Source organism: Sphaerodactylus townsendi, linkage group LG06 (genome assembly GCF_021028975.2).
Source record: "Sphaerodactylus townsendi isolate TG3544 linkage group LG06, MPM_Stown_v2.3, whole genome shotgun sequence".
NCBI classification, from domain to species: Eukaryota; Metazoa; Chordata; class Lepidosauria; order Squamata; family Sphaerodactylidae; genus Sphaerodactylus; species Sphaerodactylus townsendi.
The window spans coordinates 86,620,097-86,641,510 of NC_059430.1; the positions used below are offsets into that span (position 1 = coordinate 86,620,097).

At 43.2% G+C, this 21,414-nt stretch overlaps 1 protein-coding gene across 2 annotated transcripts in view; it reads right to left on the minus strand.

Moving 5' to 3' along the window:
* Positions 1 to 21,414, minus strand: part of LHFPL3 (LHFPL tetraspan subfamily member 3) — a 231,767-nt gene that overhangs the window by 27,079 nt on the left and 183,274 nt on the right. The window contains exon 3 of one of the 2 annotated variants that reach the window (XM_048500264.1): positions 19,100 to 19,147. The exons of the other annotated variant lie outside the window; for it this stretch is intronic. Within the exon in view, the coding sequence (XP_048356221.1) occupies positions 19,131 to 19,147 (17 nt within the window). The 3' untranslated portion in view covers positions 19,100 to 19,130. The remainder of the gene's footprint in view (positions 1 to 19,099; positions 19,148 to 21,414) is intronic. 2 annotated transcript variants of the gene reach the window in all.

Sequence of the window (21,414 nt, forward strand, 5' to 3'; positions counted from 1 at the left end):
GCAGCCGGCTCCCGAGAGGTGGTTACTCATTTTTTTTCAGTGCCGTGAAGGGGTTAAGCTAAGGGCTGGGGCTCTGGCCTCCCCTTTCCCTCCTCGCATTGCTCGCATCCCTGCCCTGCCAAGTTGTGGCAAACAGACTCTGCAGCCAGCAGCACCTTCTGTGAGTTCAGGCTGTGAAGGAAGCTTTGAGAGGTAAACAAAAGGAGGGGTGGGGCGGCCAGTCAGCAGTCGACTCAGCGGTAGGCTTTCAGCTTCCTCTCCGCCCCTCACTTCACACACACACAGAGACCTCCCTCTGGAGCCAGGAGGCGAGGCCAGCTGCATGCCCACGTCCGTCTGGAGTCTGGAAAGAAGCGACAAAATTAAAAGGGAAGGAACGAGGTAACTAGCTTCAAGACCTCAGTGGGTCAGGAGGCAGCCAGGGACCTTTCCTCCAGCTAAAGTTTGCTCCTCTCCCTCTGGGATGCAAAGCAAATCCCCCCACTTTCTCACCCTCTCTTCTGTCTGCAAAACGGGGAATGCATTTGCATGGGGACGAAAGGAGGAGCAGCAGGTCTGAACTCAGTGGTTGGCGAAGCCACAGGGCAGGCATTCCTCCCAGTGACCTGCAATACTAAGCTCCTGCAAGTTTCTGAAAATTGCAGCATTAGCCCCTCTTTTGGAAAAAGATCCTCCCCTTCCTGCTTTGTTTTATCAGGGTAGACTCTGTCTTTTTTTTAGGTCAGAAAGGATTAATGACATCAACCCTCTGGATTTTTGTGATCCATCATCAGCAGGATTCTGGGTTCCATTCCAATTCCCACTGGCTCTACAGCCCTGTACACAATCATTGAATTGCTTACCTTGTACTCACAAAACAAATTTTTTTAAAATATCCATTTTATTTTACACTGTGTAAGACCCCTTGAGTTCTACCAAAATGGAAAGGAGGTTAAAGAAACATTTAAAATAAATAAGTAAAATTAATAAAGAGCTTCCCTTGACATTCCTAAAGGCACTTTTTATGTTTGCTATTCATTTTCCATTGGTCTAGTTACAGAAGGAGAGGCCTACACCTCTGATTGGGTGGGGACTTGCTTGCCAGAGCCTTTGCCAATGCATGCGAGGGTGGAGTGTAGGATGCTGGCAGCTTTGCTTTTGTTCAGAGCCCCTTGCAGCCTCTTAGGGTGGGTGCAGGAAACTGCCAGGTATGAGTTCTGGGCAGGCTTGGAGTCCAGCATCTTTTGACTGGATGGTGTTTTGGGAGTCTGGAGGGATGGTGGAGAGGGCTGGAAGCGATTTCTCCTGCTTCCTGAGACTTAGAAGCTCTTTTCAGTGGTTTCACCGATTTGTATGGTAGGAAAATAGCAGTTCATTTGGGGACTTTTGTACCTTGGATTTCTGTTAATGTAATGGGTCATTCACTCTTTAATTGTTATTTGTCCTTGCAGTGGGTATTCACAAGGTGATGGCCTCACCTAAAACATTCCCCCTACTTCTACTGGTTGTGGTGGGTTTTTTTTTCCAGGCTATTGTGGCCTTGGTCTGGTAGGATCTTATTCCTAACGTTTCACCAGCATCTGTGGCTGGCATCTTCGAAGGTGTATCCCAGAGGAAACTGGTTGTTGTGGGGTTTTCTGGGCTGTGTGGCGATGGTCTGGTAGATCTTGTTCCTAATGTTTTAAGCCTGCATCTGTGGCTGGCATCTTCAGAGAGTGTATCACAGAGAAACTGGTTATGGTAGGTTTTTTTCAGGCTGTGTGGCCGTGGTCGCGGTAAGATCTAGTGAATGAGCCTATATAATTGTTATAGTGAATGAGTTTCCTAATGACCTTTGGTTTCGGTGTATCCTTTGATGTATCTGTGCCTGAGCCTGTGTGGTGTGGTGCAGTGCGTTTTTTCCTGTTTGTCACTGCTTCACATACAGCACACCATTGTTTGTTTTGTTGAGTGGCTTATTGAACAATTGTAAACAGCTTTGGTTTCTCCTCGCCCTTAAGAACATAAGAACTAGCCTGCTGGATCAGACCGAGGACCATCTGAGTCAGGCACTCCTGCTACTCTCGCAGTGGCCTCCACCAGGTGCCTTTAGGAGCTCTCATGCAGGAGGTGAAAGCAATGGCAGCTCTGGCGGCTGCTTTTCGCTCCTAAGCACCTGGTCTGCTAAGGCATTTGCAATCTGAGATCAAGGGAGGACTTCAGATTGGTAGCCATAAATCGACTTCTCCTCCATAAATCTGTCCAACCTTAAAGCTATCCAGGTTAGTGGGCCATCACCACCTCCTGTGGCAGCATATTCCAAAACAATTCAATCACACGTTGCATGAAGAAGTAAGTGTTTCCGCTTTTTATTAGTCCTAATTCTTCCCCAGCACATTTTCAATGAATGTCCCTCTAGTTCTAGAGCCTAAGTAGAAAGAGAGAAAAATTTCTCTCTGTCAGCATTTTCTACCCCATGCATAATTTTATAGACTTCAATCATAGCCCTCCTCAGCCGTCTCCTCTCCAAAATAAAGAGTTCCCAAGCGCTGCAGCCTCTCCTCATAAGGAAGGTGCTGTGTCCCTCAATCATCTCGTTGCCCTTCTCTGCACTTTTTTCTGTCTCTTACGATATCCTTTTGAGATGTGGGTGACCAGGAGCCTTGAACACAATTGCTCCCAAGTGGAGTCGCACTGCGATGACTTCTATATATGGGCATGACAATCCTTGTAGTTTATTATCAAGCTCCCCTTTCTAATTATCCCCTGCGCCAGAGTTTGCCTTTTTCCAAGCTGCCAATGCATTGAGTTGACATTCCCATGGAACTATCAACTAAGGCGCTTAAATCTCCTTTCCTGGTCTGTGACTGGATAGCACTGGACCGCTATGTCTGTGAAGTTTTCTGATTTTTTTGCCCCTATGTGTACTCAATCACTTTGCATTTTCCTGCATTGAACTGCATTTGCCATTTCTTAGCCCACTCCACCTAATTTATCAAGGTCCGCTTTGGGCTCTTACGCCAATCCTTTATGGTTCTCTACCACCCTCTACATGGTGGTATCATCTACCAAACTTAGCCACTACACACTGCCACTTCTACTTCCAGGTCATTTTATGAATAGGTTAAAGAGCACTGGTCCCATAGCGGGATCCTTGGAGGACAATTCCTCCCTATATCTCTTCATTGTGAGGAACTTCCCATTTATACCCACCCGCTGGTTTCCTGTTCCTCAGCAGTTTTTTAATCCATAGGAGGACTTCCCCTCTTATTCCTTCATTGCTGAGTTTTCTCAGCAGTCTCTGGTGAGGAACTTTGTCAAAAGCCTTTTGAAATCCAAGTGAACAATGTCCACTGGTTCCCCATTATCCCACATGCCTGTTTTACCCTCTTTCAAAGAACTCCTGAAGTAAGTTTGTAAGACAGGACTTGCCTCTGCAAAAGCCATGCTGACTCTTCCTCAGCAGGTCTTGCTTTTCTACATGTTTAATAATTTATCTTTAATGATAGATTCTACTAATTTACCCAGGAACGGATGTCAAACTGACTGTACCTGTAATTTCCTGGGTCCCCTAGGTTCCTTTCTTAAAGATTGATTGTGACCTTCATTGCCATCTTCCAGTCTTATTTATTTATTTATTTATTGTTTAAACTTTATATACGCTCCATCCCCGGGGAGAGGAATCTGGAGTCTTATTCAGGGATGTGAGGCTGATTTCAGGGATAAGTTGCATTATTAAAGTGAGGAAGATCAGCAATTCCCTACGCATGTGACTCTTTAAAGAACTCCTTGGATGAATGCAATTCATTGGGCCAGGATTTGGTAGCATTTGGTTTATCAATGGCTGCCAGAACTCTTTCCTTGTCTGCTACCACTATCTTCAGCTTAGGTTCCTCAGATTCCCCTCCTAGAAGCTTGGTTCAGGTGCAGGAATTTTCCTCACACCTCTTCTTGGGTGAAGACAGATGCAAAAGAATTTGTTCCTAACTTCTTAATCTCCCCTGTCATCTCTTTAGCACACCTTTTATTCCCTTTGTCATCCTAGCAGACTACAGCTTCCCTAGCTGGCTTCCTGCTTTTGATGGATGTACTTGAAGAACTGTTTGTTACTGGTCTTGATGTTCGCAGCCATGCGTTCCTCATAATTTATTTTTTTGTCTCACTTTACAGCTTCTTGCTTCTCTTTTTGCCACCATTTGTGTTCTCTCTGGTATTCTTCATCAGTTAAGTTGGACTTCCATTTTTCTAAAAAAGACATCTTTTTCCCCCCCTAATAATTTCCCTCAACCTCCCCTTTGTTAACTTCACATGAGGTGGCTTTCTTTTGGACTGTAAGGGGCCAAGTGCCTTTTCCAAACCTGGGGAACACATTCCCAGCTGAGCTTTTGAGGAGCTGTATTTTTTAAATAACCTCCAAGCATCTTGGACAGTTTTGATTCTCTTGATTTTCCCTTTCAGCTTCCTGCGACTTTTATCCCCCTCTATCTCTTTGAGAAATTTCCCTCTTCAGAGCCAAATGTAACTACATTAGTAGTTGTCACTTGTTCACATGCAGAGATACTGACGATCTGACAGCATTGTGGTGGCTTGTTCCCTATCGGCTCAACAACACTGACTTCCCTTTTGCAGTCCTGGGTACCAAAATTACATCGAAAGAATTAGGATCTAGGATCACTCCCTCCCCTGGTTGGTTCCTGAACCATCTGCTCTAAGTCACAGACATTTAGTGCATATCAAGGAACAAGTGTTCTCTCCTTACTATGACCTGAGGATACTGCATTTTCCTGTTTATATGAGGATAGTTAAAATGCGCCCATTACCACCTACATTTTGCTTTTATTGGCCTCTCTGATTTCTCTTTTTCCATCTCTGTAGAATCCTCTTTTGTGCACTTTGGTCAGGGGACGATAATATATTCCTAATGTTAAACTATGCTTCACCCTGATGTTGGATATCCACAGTGCTTCACGTAAGAGGAATCAGCTCCCCCTGCATTGACATTATTTTATGTGACACTATGCCTCTCTTGGTGTAGGGGCCACCCCACGCCTCAATCATCCTGTCCTATCCTTTTCCTGTAAGAGCTCCTGTCCAACCTGGGATAGCAGCATCCCACTGGTTCTCTCTGTTCCACCATGTCTCTGCTTGATGCCCAGTATACCAATGTCCTCCGTCAAAACTCTGTCCCCCAGCTCCCCATTTTTTTAGATCGAAGGCTTCTACTTCATTAGCATAGAGACACTTGTATATTCTGTCTCATTCCCTAACCTGGGATTTATGTGTTTTTTCCCTCTAGCCTTTTTGTAGACACCTTAATACTCATCACATTTGCTATGCTCCTTGCTTGTATGTGGTTGGATTTAGAAAAACCTCTCTCTCTGTCTGCATCCCCATAGATACTGTATTCTGAACCGAAGTGTCACCCTCTGCTCCTGTCAGGCTTTCCCCAGGGATCTAGATTTAAAAGCTGTTCTGCCACCTTTTTTAATGTTGGGCGTAAAGCAGCCTGGTTCCTCTTTGGTTAAGATGAAGCCCGTCCCTTTGTACAGGCTCTGCCTTGTCCCAAAGGTTCCCCTAGTTCCCTGACAAATCCTGAAACCCTCTGTCCTTACAATCTTCACCTTCTCATCCACACATTGCAGGACCCTGTATCCTCCGCTTTGCCCTGGCTCTCGCCCTCTTGCTGTGGAACAACGCATTTGGAGGAATGCCACCTTTAGAGGGGTCCTGGATTTTTAACCTGTTTCCTAGCAGCCCTAGAATTTAGCTTCCTAGAACCTCCTCGGCTGCATTTCCCAATGTCATTGATGCCCATGTGGACCACAACTGCTGACTCCTCGGGCCCCAGCACTGTCCCAACAGCCTATCTGGACTAAGCGGCGATGACATCCTAGCGGCCATGCACTCGGGCGGGCAAGTCACCATCGCGGTCATCATGCCTCTCACAAACCCAACTCTCTATATTCCTAATGATCAAATTCACCCACTACAAAGACCCCCACCTCCCGAGGGGTATCCCTCAATCACGAGGAGGATATCTGACTACCAGCTAAGGAAGGGGTCCCATCTAAGGAGACTTCTATCCACCACCTCAGACTGGCACCCTCTGTCTCACAGAACTTATTTCCAAAGACTAAGTTATTGTTGTTGTATTTTCTAAAGTTATTTTCTAAAGCACTTTTCACAGTAAAAAATTTTTTTTAAAGCATTTTTTTATTTCTGCTGTGTTGCATGGCCCATTGCTGTGCTCAGATTTGTGAGTTGGGGCATATTCTATAATGTGATGATTTAGAAATGACCTGGTGCAAAAAAAAAAAAAATTGGTCGTGGTGGGGTGGCCGCCGGGGGGGGGGGGGGGCAAACAACTCAGGTTTTGCCCAGGGCTACAGTTTGCCTCGTTACGCCCCTGACCATGAGTCAGCTGTGATTTGACATCACTTTTCCCAACCACCATCGTAGCTGACCCTTTCAGTTCATTAACTTCTGTGTGACAACTTCCATCCATTATATGCCTTAAAGGTTAAAATGAAATGAAATGAAACTTCCATCCACAAAGAGTTCTGAATGAGAAAAGTAGAGAGTCTTGTAGAGGTAAACAGAGAGTTTGCTTCCTGTTCCCAATACCAACAGAGCAGGAATAATCAGCTAGCAAATGGGTTGTCAATAATTAATTGTCCTGCTCAAAAATGCAAATGGCTTGTTAATTGCCTCAAAACAGAGTTTAATATGTATCAGGCCTGCTCCAGAAGCCATTTCAGCCATAAGTCTCAACTGCAGGCAAGCCTGAGATTGAATAATAATAAAAAAATCATACATGGTTTTGAGCTCATTTTGACAGGGCTGAACACATTTTAAATAATAAGGGAAACCAATTTCCACCTTGCATAATCTCCTTTGTAAAAAAAAAAAGACACTCTAGAATCCAGCTAAGCTAGCCAGACAGTAATTTAAAAAGCAAATAAATCATAATTATGACTGTAAACCAATAACATTCACTGTTAAAACCACCTCACTACAATTGGTTTGTGCAACTCTGGATTTGCACCCTTCAGTTTTGGAATCAAAATAAAGAAATATGTATACTATTTATTTATTTATCCTGTCTTTCTCTCCAACAGGGGGCCAAAGCAGGTTGATATTGTTCTCTTCTCCATTTTATCCCCGTAACAATCCTGTGAGGGTGAGAGGAAGAGACTAGCCCAAGACTGAGATGGTGTGACTAGCCCAGTCACACAGAAAACGTAATAACGTAAGAAGTGTCCTGCTGGATCCATCTAATCCAGCATTCTGTCTGACAGAGTGTCCAAACTGTTCCTCTGGAAATCCAGCAACAGGGCATAAAGTCCAAGGTCTTCCTTTATGTTGCCTCCTGGCACTGAGATTCATAGGTTTACTGCCTTTGAATATGGAGGTTCCCTTTAGTTCCATGGTTAGCAGCCATTGATAGATCTATCTACCATGTATCTGTCTAACCCTCTTTTAATGTTGTCTACATCTGGGGCCATCACTACATCCCTGGCAGCAAATTCCACATTTTAATCACTCACTGTGCAAAGAAGCATTTCCTTTGGTCCATTCAGAATCTACTGCCCATCAGCTTAATTGGATACCCTCAAGTTCTAATATTTTGGGAGAGGAGGAAAAATTTCTCCTTCCCAACTAGTCTCTACCCAGTGCATAGTTTTTATAAGCCTCTATTGTGTCCTTTGTTAGTTGTCTAAACTGAAAAGTCCCAGATTCTTCAGCCTTTCCTCATAGGGAAGATGTTCCAGCCTCCTAACTACCTTGGTTACCCTCTTCTGTACTTTTTCCAGTTCTGCAATGTCTTTTTTGAGATACAGTGACCAGAACTGCACACACAATATTCCAGGTAAGGCTGATCCATAAATCCATAAAGGCATTATAGCATTAGCCATTTTATTTTCAATCTCTTTCCCAATCATCTCCAGGGAGAAAGGTGGGGTATAAATGAAGTAAATTAATAAAATAAATAACATGGAATTGTGGACTTGGTTGGCCCTGTGTAAGATGGCAAAAACTGGGGAGGGAACCTTTCCTGTTGGGCTCCATCAACGCCCTTTTGCAGTTTAGCAAAAACAAAGAGTGATAATAGCTCCTTCTACTGGTCTGGCTGATCCACCTGCAGTCCAAGAATTTCTCAATGGCTGGCCACTCTGCTGAAGACAGAGGAAGAGATGGCAGAACTCCCTTCTGTTCCCCTTCAACCCACTCATTTTTTATATTCCTTTTTGAGTTTTCTAGAGATTTTGTGTTAAAGATATAACTTACTGTATATCTTACTGTTACTGTAGTAAAAAACAGTAACTGGGGAATATGAATAAGGTGGTGGGCCAATCACTGAATGCAATACACATTGCAGATTTGTGATGTGTCAGCTAAAAAAAGGTTCTTTGCAATACACTCCATGCATCTGGCAGGAGGCAGAAATAAACCTAGGTGCTGAATATGTGAACAGAATTGATGATTATATTGACAGGGTGGAGGGAAGTGCCATGGTGTTAGGAGCAATGTGACCTGGATGTTTCGGTGGAGCTTTGAATGCTGCTCTAGTGCTTCAATGAAATACAGCACATTCATCATAAAGAAGAATCAATTGCATTTCCTTAACATCTGTTTTTTTTGTTAGTTATTTAAGACCTTTCTTGTTGCTGGATGAGACAAAGAAGGACATGCCTTTGCCTGAACAATAACCAGGGATTTCTTTTTTGAAAGACTGTCATAATTCTTTGCTTTATAATAAGACTGTGGGGAAACATTAAAGGGGAGTCATAGATCCTCTCTCCAATTCCTATTGTTCACTATCATGACTTAGTTGAAGGAACACTTCTATGTTTCCATATGCAAAACTTTGAGACAGTAGCAGGCAGCACCCTGCATATTTACTCAAGAGTACATCCCACAAAAGGAAATAGTATTTATTTTCAAGTAAGCATGCAAAGATTCCAACCTAACTTGGACATATTGAATGTTTCTGCTGCCTGATACAACAGTGAGACATAGCAGCAAACACTTAGATAACACTCTTGTACTTATAAGCCTGGTAGTGATGCTAGTGGTGGAAAGAAAGACTGAGTACCTAATATGAATGTGGTGAAAACCATAACCAGGAATGGACTAGAAAATGAAAATAGCCCTGGAGAAAGGTAGGCTGAGTGGCTCTGGCAGTATTTCATTCAGTTCAGGGGCATGAACAGTGAGAATTAGCTGACTTCTGCTTCCTGCGACAAATAGCTGGAAGGTCTGAAGAAGCTTACTGGTGAGCAGGTACCAATCATTGCCACCAAAATATTCAAACTAAATGGCCCCTGAAGATCTGTCAGAGTGGATGGAGCCTGGCTTTGCTGGCTTTTCATGATCAGAGGCCCTCTAGCACAATGGCTCACTAAGAAATGTTCCTATAAGGCAATTGGCTGCTCTACCCCTGGCTGTAATGCTGAGTTACTCAGTAGGATGATCATGTATTTGAGGAAAAATTTATCATTTTGTGAAGGGAGGTGAAAAAGCCTGATCCTCATTTTGTTTTTAAGGAAAATTACATACAAAGATTATTTAAGAATTTCCAGTTTCTGTATGTACTTATTTGTTAATAGCAGATGTAAAGGATTCTTAAGACTAAATTCAGATGAGGAGATATGTATTTATGCCATTCTGGAGGTGGCCATGTAATGTTATCCCAATTCTTGGGAGGAGTGATACTGCCTCAAGGGGTGGTTACCAAGCAACCAAGAAAAAAACCAGTTGAGACCTATACAAGCTAGAATTTGGGGGAAGTAGGTGGCTGCAGATGTGTGGATTGCTCCAGCACATCAGTTCATGTACTGGGTCTCTTAAAGGTTGCAGTTTTCACTGGCTGAGCCAAGAGCCATGGTAGAGTCCTGATCACTTGTGGAAGGACATACTGCTAATATTGGCATGTGAAGACAAAGAGCTCCATGCTTCCTGGAGGTCTGCATATATGAAGGACAGTGAGTTAAGGTCACTCAAAAGAGGAGAGGCTATGACTCTTGATCTTGACCCTGACACAGATACCAGTGAGATTTTAACTCTTTCTGTCATGTGATTTCTTGTCACATGAGTGCAGTTTAGTGGGTCTCCTGCAACCTCCTTAGGGTTAAAAGTGGATATCAGGAGTGGAAAGTTGAAGACCTCTGCTCAAATGACACAACAGCTCAGCTCCTTTGGCATGGCAATCTACTACCATTAGTACTTTTGCTTTTCATTCTTAATTCAGCTGGAATCCAGCCAGCTCCACCCTGATTGGTCCCTGGCTCAGCTGCTCATTCTGCCTGGGTGTCAGAATTTTTAGAATCCAACGTCACCATCAGTATACATTGGGCAAGATGTGCAGTGCTGGAACTTCATGCACTGGAACCTGGGACTTGAATTGCCATTGTCCAATATGATGATGATGATGAAGAAGAAGAAGAAGAAGAGTAGGAGTAGGAGTTTGGATTTATATCCCACCTTTCGCTCCTGTAAGGAGACTCAAGGTGACTTACAAGCTCCTTTCCCTTCTTCTCCCCACAACAGGCATCTTGTGAGGTAGGTGGAGCTGAGAGCGTTCCCAAGGACTGTGACTAGCCCAAGGTTACCGAGCAGGAATAGGAGTGCAGAAACACATCTGGTGAACCAGATAAGCTTCCGCCACACACGTGAAGGAGTGGGGAATCAAACCCATTTCTCCCGATTAGAATCCACCTGCTCTTAACCTCTACTGGTCAATCTCAGGAGGAATGGGAAGATTTCTGCGTTGGAAAGGGGGTAAGAAACTGCATATTTAATATTTTTTCTGTTTTCTGTACTTGTCAAAATGAGTAGAGGAACCTAACAAAAACCCTGAACCTACTTTTTCAATTCTGACAGGGAAGAAAGAAGAAGACAGGAAGAAAGTCTTATGGATATGAAAGGAAAATCTCTGTGTTGCGCTGTTTAGCTGTGGCAGTAACCACAATGCACAACATTGAAACACACTTTGAGGTACAACATGGCACCTTTCCCAAGAACTATCCATAGCTCTGAACTTGGCAAAAAGAAAATCCCTGAACTGAAATCAAAATTGACCTTGCAACAGTCACTGTTCTCCAAGCCTAGGTTTCAAAGAAAAAACACCACCATTACATTTTTTTATAGCTGCAAACTTGCCTTTGTAAAGGAAAAACCTTTTGAAGATGGATAGCTCTGCAAAGAAATATTTTTGGCTGTTGGTGAGTGGCTTTTTGAAGGTTTTCACAATAAAGGTGAAATCATGTCTGCAATCCAGAAGTTGCAGCCCTCTGGAAACACAGTGACCAGAAGAACTAGAGCCATTTCTTGTAACCTGAAATATCAGCTGCTAGCTGACTTGCAGAAATGTCTGCTTAATTGTGTATATTTGTTATACTTAAATTGTCCCATACTTGTAGTTTGCTTTGCTTGTAGAGAGAAGATAAGATGTAAATATTTGAAATGTTAAATAAAAGCTATTGTGTGGTTTTATGGTTGGCGTGACTTCTTCTGGCAGCCATTTTGTGCCTGTACCCATCATCCCCATTCAGAACTCTCTCAGCCCCACTTACCTCACAAGATACGTCCTGGGGCCCTCATACCTACGGGACCAACTCACCCCATACGTCCGAGTTGTGTCCTCTGCTCAGTGGAGGTGAATTTGCTGGTGGCCCCCTGTCCTCTATGATGCAGCTGGCCTCTACGCGGGCCAGGGCGTTTACTGCCCTGGCCCCTGCCTGGTGGAACGCCCTTCCTCCAGCAGTTAGGGCCCTGCAGGACCTTGGAGAGTTCCGTAGGGCCTGTAAAACTGTTCTGTTCCACAGGGCTTTTGGGGGGAGCCGGCTGCTGAGCCTACCCCTCTCATTGACCTGTGCACTGGCTGTGTATTTGACCATCTCTCTCCCAGGGTTTGATCACTGGGCTGTGATGCCAGATGTCTCTTGCTATTAACTATTTATTGAAGGTTACTGCTGTTATAGTTTTAAAGTTTTGTATTATTTTTAACTGGGATTATTCGATTTGTTTTTACTGTGTTTGTTGTTGTTTTGCTGTACACCGCTCTGAGCCCTTCGGGGGTAGGGCGGTTTATCAAATCGAATTAATAACAACAACAACAACAACAACAACAATAATAATATCCGTTGTTGGGAGAGGAAGGGAAAGGAGTTTGTAAGCCACATTGAGTCTCCTTTCAGGAGAGAAAGGGGGGGGGTATATAAATCCAAACTCCTCTTCTTCATATTTATCTAGTGGAAAAAATAAATACTGTACCTTTTGAGAAAGTAAACCTTGTTTTTAAAAACATTTCACTCATTTAAAGATAAAAAGACATACGCAGTAAGATTTTTTCCAGTTTTCCTGGAAAGCTCTAAAAGTGCCTCAGACGTTTGTGTTATACATTTTGGGTGAGTAAAACATTGATTTTTTCACAGAACAAATCATAGTTGTTCGAATTGTTCCCACAATATTTCTGAATTCTTCCATTGGAAAAACTGAAAATAAATCTCCTAAAAATCATGCCCCCCCCCCCCCCCCAGTATTTTCCAATGGGCCTTCCTATTTCTGGGGTGAGTCCTTTGCATTACCTCAGTGTCCTGCTGCAGAAAGATGGGTCAGCTCAATTTGCAAACAAGCAGCCTCTGATATTCAGGAATATCCCTTACACCAATGGTGGTGAACCTATGGCACAGGTGCCAGAGGGGGCTCTCAGAGGCTTCTCTGTGGGCATGCGCAAACAGAGTGCACCCCCCCCCCCCACATCTAGGCTGGCCTGGGCTGCTGGACTCGTTTATTAACATTAACCTAAGACCAAGTTTTGGGGAAGCAGTGTAGGTAACCCTGTTAAGCGCTGTTAAACCCCACTGATTTTCATGCAAAGAACAAAAGTGCAATACTTTACCTGGGAGTAAGCTCGGTTGCTGGCAGTGGGGCTTGCTTCTGAGTAAACCCTCTTAGGGTCGTGATTTACGCGTTGCTTCAAAGAGATTGCTTCAAAGCAAAGCCACTGACTATCACCAAGTTTACTCCTGAGTAACGCACGCCTCGGAGCCAACCGTTTTTTCTAAACTGAAACCTCAGTATTCAGGTTAAATTGCCGCATTGGCACTTTGCGATAAATAAGTGGGTTTTGGGTTGCAGTTTGGGCACTTGGTCTCAAAAAGGTTCGCCATCACTGCCTTACACTAAAACAGATAACATGATGTATCATAATGACACAGATTTTGGAAATATCCTGTGCAGTGTACACTGAAATTTAATTATTCTCTTCTTTTGACACATATTCCAGTAATAATCCTTTGTAAAAGATACTGTAATTCTTTAGGGGGCTTTTCTCTTCATGCTGTAAATTTGCAGCAACATCCATGTAAATTTGGAGCAACATCTAGTCTTTGGGGAGTGCATCATCCCAAAGGTCAAAAGACCCCTTGTCTGCTTCTGTCTGCTTCTGCTCGATATTTGGCTTTAATCTGAAAAAGTTTGTGGTTTTTTTGCTGCTCAAAGCTGGGCCTTGCAGGTAACAAGAACTACTGCAACACGAAAAGTGTATACAGAGGCAATCCAATGAGTCCTGTTGCCTTTTGATGGTCATGGGCAGGTGCTCCACTCATTATTTTCATAAAGAGGCAGTGCACAAGGACGTTATCTACCATGAAATTCACAGATGACCTTAGGACAGCTGCCCTCTCAACCTCACCTCATAACCTTCCATCCAGGGATAATAGTAGTAATATTGATCCATTTTCTATGGTAAGAATAAAAAATGCCATCATGTGCCACTCAAAGGAATGGACCTGGTGTATGCCTTTCAGGCTATGCCTACACATCATAGGGTGCTATTGTTGTATCATTCACACCTGCATTGTCATATCTGCATTGTCATACAGAAATGTTCAGTTGAGAATTTATATACTTTCTTTCTAATGGGAACACAGAGTGGCTTAAAACATCGTTCTTCCCTCTTTATGTTTTCATCCTCACAACAACTTTGCGAGGCAGGTTAGGTTGACAGAGAATGGCAAACTGGTAGATTAGGGCTGACAAAGGTTGACAGAGTCTATGGCAGAGTAGGGACTTTCCAGATCCTAGTCAAATGTTCTAATCATTACACTGTGCTGTCAATATCCAGTGGTATGTGGTGCATAGCCTTTCAGTTGTACACAATGTAAACATAATACATTAAACTTTTTAAAAGTATATAGAACTGGTCTAAAATGCACACGTAGAATCTTCTGGAGTTTGTTGTGTGTAACTCACTATTTTAGCTATCAGAACCAATATGAAGATTGTTACAAGATTTCCAAACAAGACAATCATTATAGGCTATCATATAGTGAAGCCACATATTCACATCTAACCTATTGTACACAGGCTTCTAAAGCCCATTTCAGCTGTCTTCCTGCAGCTGAAGTGTGATAAAAAATTGACAACATGCCTGACTCTGCATGCAGATCCAGGATGCCGGCTTTTCCAGACCATAGTAATTTTTACTGGAATGTTATTTCTAACTATATAGAGCAGAAAATATTTTTTCCAAATTTAGGCTACTCCTGATGATAAGCAAATGGAGAACAGAACACGTGGAACTCAGATAGTGCATCACTGCAGTATCACACTGCAGTATCACACAGTATCACAGACACATGCAATTAATTGCTGGCTTAATGTATTTTTAGGTTAATAAAATGCTGATTTTTCCAGGGTTTTTCACACTCCTCTTCTCATGAGGTCATGATGACTGACCAGAAAAATGATTAAAACAGAAACAAGGCACTATAATGGTGACCCATATGAGTTTTCTTTTTAAAGCCCTTCCCCTAGAACAGGGGTAGGGAACCTGCGGCTCTCCAGATGTTCAGGAACTTCCACAGGAACTACATTCGCATCAGCCTCCCCGTCAGCATGGTGGTGGCCACCATGCTGGTAGAGCTTTGATAGAGGGAATTGTAACCCTGAACATCTGGAAAGACGTTTAGGTTCCTACCCGCCCTATGGTAGAAGACAGAAGCGGAAACTTATGAATGAAGAGGCTCTGATCCAGAGATAAAGAGCAGATGTCATATCGTCTACAACTTTCATTTTTAAATATTTATTGTTACTTCCCTTGTCTCCCCAGCACGGCTCACAATATACCAAACTACCATTCAGACATTAGGATATAGTACAAATTTGCTTTCTTCTTTTAAACATGGTTCCCTGAAACTTTCATGAGGGCAAATTCATGCACCCTGTAAGTTCAGGATGTAATGCTTTTCCAACACAGGAACATTTTCATGCAGGCAGGCAAAATGCTGGTTTGAATGCTCCCCATTAAATTAACATTCCAGATACAGCTAGCATACCAGGCAGAAAGGTTCTATCTAGCTTCTCACTGAAATGCTAGTTTTCTACATTCCAGCAATTCTATTCTTTCAAAAGTTGCAGCTTCCTTGCTGACATTCTGTACAGTGGAGGGACAGTTCATCCTTTCAGTTCTGCTTAATGCAGGGGTCGGGAACCTTTTCCCCTCAAAGAGCCATTTGGCTCACCCTCCCCCGCTCACCCCCCACTCGCTCGCATGCCCCCCTCCGCCCACTTGCTCAATTCTCAGCCTCGGGCCATCACCAAGGCCTGCAGGGCAGGCATGGAAGATGGGGTCTGGCTGGCCGCTGGCTGAGGGATGCCTCACCTGCCAGTTTCTGCTGGTGGGTGGGTGAAGATGGGCATTGGCGGCTCGGCCTGGCCGGGCCACCGGGAAAGCACCCGCCTCGGGCAATGAGCCAGGCGGGCAGGAGGCAAAGCTCAAGGCCACTGGCCGGGCCTCGGGCTGATACGCTCGCCTGCTGCTTGCAGGGCGGGTGAAGATGGGCCTGGCGGCTTGGATCATGGAGCCGCAGAACAGCAGCAGAAGAGTCATGCGCGGCTTCCACGAGCCATGAGGGTCCCGGCCCCCTGGCTTAATGCATGTAAGACAGTCCCTGTAAGAGTTGAAAAAAGACATTTCGGAGACAGCCATAAAGCCTCTGATTGTTACCTCCAGCAAAATTTAGAAGGCAGAGTCCATCACAGTAAGTTGGTTATTTTACTTACACACAAGACCTACTGTGAGTTACTCAAGATCTATGTCTTGTAATTCCATAATGAGCACGGAGTCCATCATTTAACTAAAAACAATGGAATACAATTCTCTTCTTCTATGGAAGCTGTTGCAAAAAGCGGAACAGCTTTTTACTTCTCATGGTTAAGACAACAGCAGGGACAGCAAAGCAGTTCAGCCTGCACACCCCTCATTATGTGACAAGGTTTATTTGGAGTGGGAGTCTTCTTTCAAGAGAAAACCACATTGGAAAACAGAACGGCAGTGTCAGAAATTATAATGAAGTCCTTGGGATGCAGCAATGCAAGCTAGCACCACCTGGTTTTTGTTGCAGGCTGGTGCTATTGGGTCACTTTCATGAATGCTTTGCTCAGGTGTTTAAGTGTGTACATTTATGAAAACAGAAGCTGCTGGCACATACCAATTGCATTCACATAATACAAATATTTAAGCACAATATCCACTGTTTCTATAAATCAAAGTTCTTTATAAATAATATTTATTCATGTACATTATTTATACTCCACCTTTCTCTTCAGTGTGGATCCAAAGAGGCTTACATCCTCCTCCTCTCCTCTGTTGTAACCTCAAAAACCTTGTGAGGTAGGTATGGCTGAAAGTATGTAACTGGCCCAAAGTCACCCAAGCTTCCATGCTTCCATGGCAGAGTGGAAATTCAGACCTGAGTCTTTCAAGTCTTAGTCTGACACTTGAACCACTACACCATTCTGAGAAATGGGGGTTCATTAATAACAAACTCAGTGGCTGCCAAATGACCTCAGTATATTGCAAAGGCTTATGGGGGAGTGCTCTAAATTGCCTGGAGGGAAAGTCTTGTCTGGAGAGAGACTGTGGCCATTGGGGTAGAGCTTTTCTACCTGCTCTGTTCCCTTCCCCTCACCTGTGGATTAGTTTGTTGCTGCCAGAAATATCTGTTGTATTTTGTATGTGTCTATTTATGTCTGTATTTATGGCCTACTATTTTCCTATATTGTAAGCCTGTTTGAATTCAGTAGAGAAAAGTAAGAGTAAAAGCACCCAAATAAAATAAATACAGATTGGTCAGGACGCTGGCCAGACCTATTTGGCTTCACAATTGACCTATGTGAACTTTGAATGCAAATTATAACACAGTCTTCACATCACAAGGAAAGATCAGCAGTTATGTAAGATGTCTTTCAGGGGAGGTTTCATCCTTTCACAGGTCTTGTCTGCCTGTCTGTTACGTATTATCCTGCCCTTTCTTAACAGAGGTCAGGATAGTGTATGTAATTCTCCCGTTTTGTTTTCACAACGAGCAGAGAAAGTTACTGCCCCAGAATCAGCCAGTGAATTTCATGACTGAATGTGGACTTGAACCTAGGTCTCCTAAATGCTAGTCCAGCTCTATCACAAACCACTCTATCACTTTCACTCATTGCGATGGAATCCCTTAATTTGCTTTATGAGGAAGTTCAGGGTTCCCTGAAACATGCTTGTATGTGTCACTTAACATAGTTCAGTAATTATTAATTTAGTTCACTGGTTTCCTATACACAACAGGTTCTGCCAGAGATTGTGGCACAAACCCAGCAGGAGTTGGGTAATAGATACAGGGCATCAAGGAGCTATCCAAGACTTCGTACAAGCTTAGGTGGTGAGATGCTGAGCAAAATCATACAGAGGGTGCTGAGAACCTCATGCTTTACTGGAATTGGGCCTGCATCCTGCAAATATATAGGGAGTGGAGCCTCCCCATTGGATGCCTCAGGCTGCTAGGCATGAGCTACTTTGTCTGGTCCAGGCTTCAGCTCTGGCTCATTGCCTTCTTGGGGCCCAGAGGGAGATTCAGAGGAAATGAAGGTGGACAGGTCCATACAGGAAAGGATGCTGATCTGCTGGTGCTATTGGTTCTTGAATGGGAGATTGCTGTGGCAAGAGAAGATGGGGGCCCTGGGCCAGTTCTGAGGTGCAACGGCCTCAGGTGTAGCGGCTCCCTATCACTTGAAGAATCTTCCTCTTTATTCAAGGAGTCTCCCTCCCAGGTTGAGGCAGGACAAAGGTGACACCTGACCATTTTTACAGAGGTAGGCTGCCATGTTAGATCTCACTGATTCATATGTCAGTGTCAGTTCATTTATTTTTGTCACGGTCTGGTATTTCTGGCTTTTCAGGCTACAGGAGTGGCTTTGCAAAGGTGGCCATGGATGGTCTGCATGGATCAACACAATTCATCCTCCCTCAGTGGTGCAAAAAAAAAAAAAGTGGGAAAAGCCCTTCTTTCCAAAACACTTTCCTCCATGATGTTTTAGGATCATTCAGCACACATGAATACAACTGTCAGCTTTGTCACGGGTTTCAGTGTGATGTAGAGTGCACATTATTGCACATTATTGTTGGATAACCACATTGAATATCTCAGTGATATTCCTCCCAGATATGAAGCCTACAAGAAAAGCTATTTTGCTGCTATTTAGATACCGACATCTCAGTATGACTGGGTATCAGTTCAAGATAATGGCAAAATACATCACAGCAGCCTGACTCACACAAACACAGCTGGCTAAACAAAATCATATTACATATGTATATATTTGTGTGTGTATCTCTGTGTGTATATGTACACACACACACAAATAGAAAAAAATAAAGACAGTCAGGCTGGGCTAACCTATTTTTCTAAGGGCCTTTAGAGAAAGTTGTGGCAGCCAGCCATTGCTGGGATCCAAGGCAAGTACCTGGAGGTGTAGCTCTCTTGACTTCCCTTCCCAAAGCAACCTGAAATACCCCAGTTCTGTTCCTGGGAATCCCCTTCTTCTCCAGAGCAGGATGTCAGGGCCATTCTGGGGTGCTTTACAGGCAGAAGTCCTTGTACCTGCAGAAATGCTGTACTAGATCAAACCCATTGTTTTGAAAATGAAAGTTGGGAATAAAAAAGAAATCAACATTGCTAACAACACAACTGCACATGCTGCCTGATACTGGGTAACACAAGATGACAGCAGAAAGCCATGCAGAACAGTCGGGCAGAAGCACACAAAACATTACACAGCATGTCCCACTGGGTGCCATGCTTACACTTACATTTGTCAGATTCACACTACCTTTGCTTGTATTAAGCATTCCCATCATCTGTACAGGAGGGAAAAACACAATTGTTAAGGAAAGGCTAAAAAGGTCACACATACAACCTACACCTATCTTATTGTCATCAAATACACACTCATCCATCCATATACAATATGAAGCCAGTCGCCAGGATCTCAAAATACTTTCGCATTACCATCAAGGGATGAAACGGACACGAGTAAGCATTCCACAGATTACATACAATTTGAAATGTACTCAGGGCATTTGTCAGATCATTTGCATGGCAGTGACCAGTAGAGTAAATGGAAGTACCAAATAGTATATGCACTGGAGGGGGCACATGGAATCCCTACGCAGCTACAGGGCAATCCCAGGCGGAATCACTTCAGTCTAAGCTCAGAGAGTCCAAGTGAAATGGGCTCTGACTCATGAAAACCCATACTGGATAAATACTTGTTAAAATGGTGCCCTGACTTCAGCCTATTGGAACAAAAGACCAAAAAAGCTACCCCCTCTGGAATTAATAATGGCCACTTGCCATTCTTTTTACATTGTCCCTTTACAGGTCAAAGAAACAATGTCTGCCTCCTAAAAATGAATTATTGGCTCACACACCATATATTTTATTTAAAATTCCATTTGTATTCCACTCTTCCTGAAAAGATAGGAGGGGTGGCAGTTTAACCTTGGACAGCAACCCTGTAAGGATGACTAGGAAGTAACTCAAGTGAGTTTCATAGTTGTACAAGGACTGGAAATTCATTTTCCCAGTGCTGCATGCTTTAGGTTCCTGAAATACTCAAATGAAAAGCACACCTTGAATCGGGAGCAAATAAATAGTTCAAATTCTAGCCAAATCCAAGTAGTCCTTCCTAGTCCATTAAAAGTGATGAACAGAACCTACTAGGATGCCTTGCGAATGAAGCAAATGGGCAAAAAAGCTAAATGGAGTAGTGGTACCTATGGATTCCCCAGGTTACCATTAGGATTTGGTATCTGAGGAAATGTTGTATTCCTTTTCAGCTTTAAAGGGCCAGGTTAATGGTGACAGACATTAAAAGGCTTCATACCTAAGATAAAGGATTGAGAAGCCAAATTGGGGAGGAGGCGAGTAGACTCACTTTAGGAGTCAGCGCAGCTGTGCATCAATGTGGATGCTCACCCCACCAACCCCGGAAGCCACCACCATTCCCCAGTCCTGGTAGGGCAGAAAGATGCCCTGGAGTGACTAGGGGCATTCCACAGGTGTTCCAGGGTGTGGAGCCAACATGTTTTTCATGGTGCATGTTGATTATCTCCTACAGGGGATTTTAGTTGGCTTGTGCTTTCCTTTGGGGGGGCTTCCTGCACTGCATCATCCCCGCAGTTTCTGCCCGCCAGAAAGGTCTGGATTGGGCTATAGGCGCCAGCCCTTAAAATTACTGCTTACATTACCCAGTGGATTTTAAAAGTTTGGATGTTTTAGCCTGACATGTAACAAATTAAGCAAAGCAATGTTAAAAGTTGTCAAAGTGTATAAAGGTGTGCCTCTCCATACATGCATTCAAAGAACTTTATTAAGTAGGCTCTTTGTGCCCAAGTTGGAAGAGATTTTCAAACAAACATTTCTTTTGCCTAAGGAAACTTGTATCCATTTTTTTAACCCACAAAATGGTCTACAAGCCACCATTTTCCAGAAGTTGAAACTAATATACTAACTGTAGTTCTCCAAGAGTTTCTATAATCTTTTTAACATTAGTATTCCTTTGACAGAAGAGTTTTTGTATTCCTTTGACACAATAATATATTTCAGGAAGGATCTAGAATAGATATTTGTATATCAATCATAGACTGCTAAGAGGCATTGAATACATTACTTTCTGTTGCTAGGATACTTTCATGCAGCTCTAAAACATTTGAAAGTATACCCAGATTATCACACATGAACCTGTTGAGCAATTTCCTAGCAGACTTGCAAGTTAAACAAATTGATACATTAGTTTTCTCTGATACTCATAGCAGCTGGTAAAAGAAACGTAACGCTATTTTTGGCACATAGTTCCAGTTCCATCATTGTACTGAAAACCTCTTTTTAAAATACGTAGTGGCTTGGTCTCAAAGTACACATTATTCAAGCACTAAAATAAGGAAAGAACCTTGTTTAAGAAGCTATTGAAAATGTGGCAAATGACACTTCCATAAAGACACTGTGATAAGAGACAGAAACAAAAGGCTGTCCCTAACAATTGATGCTTAAGAGTTTATTGCTGAATTATTATCACTCCTGTCCTCAAATGTATCCTGTAATCTCCTGCCTAGAGTTATACAAA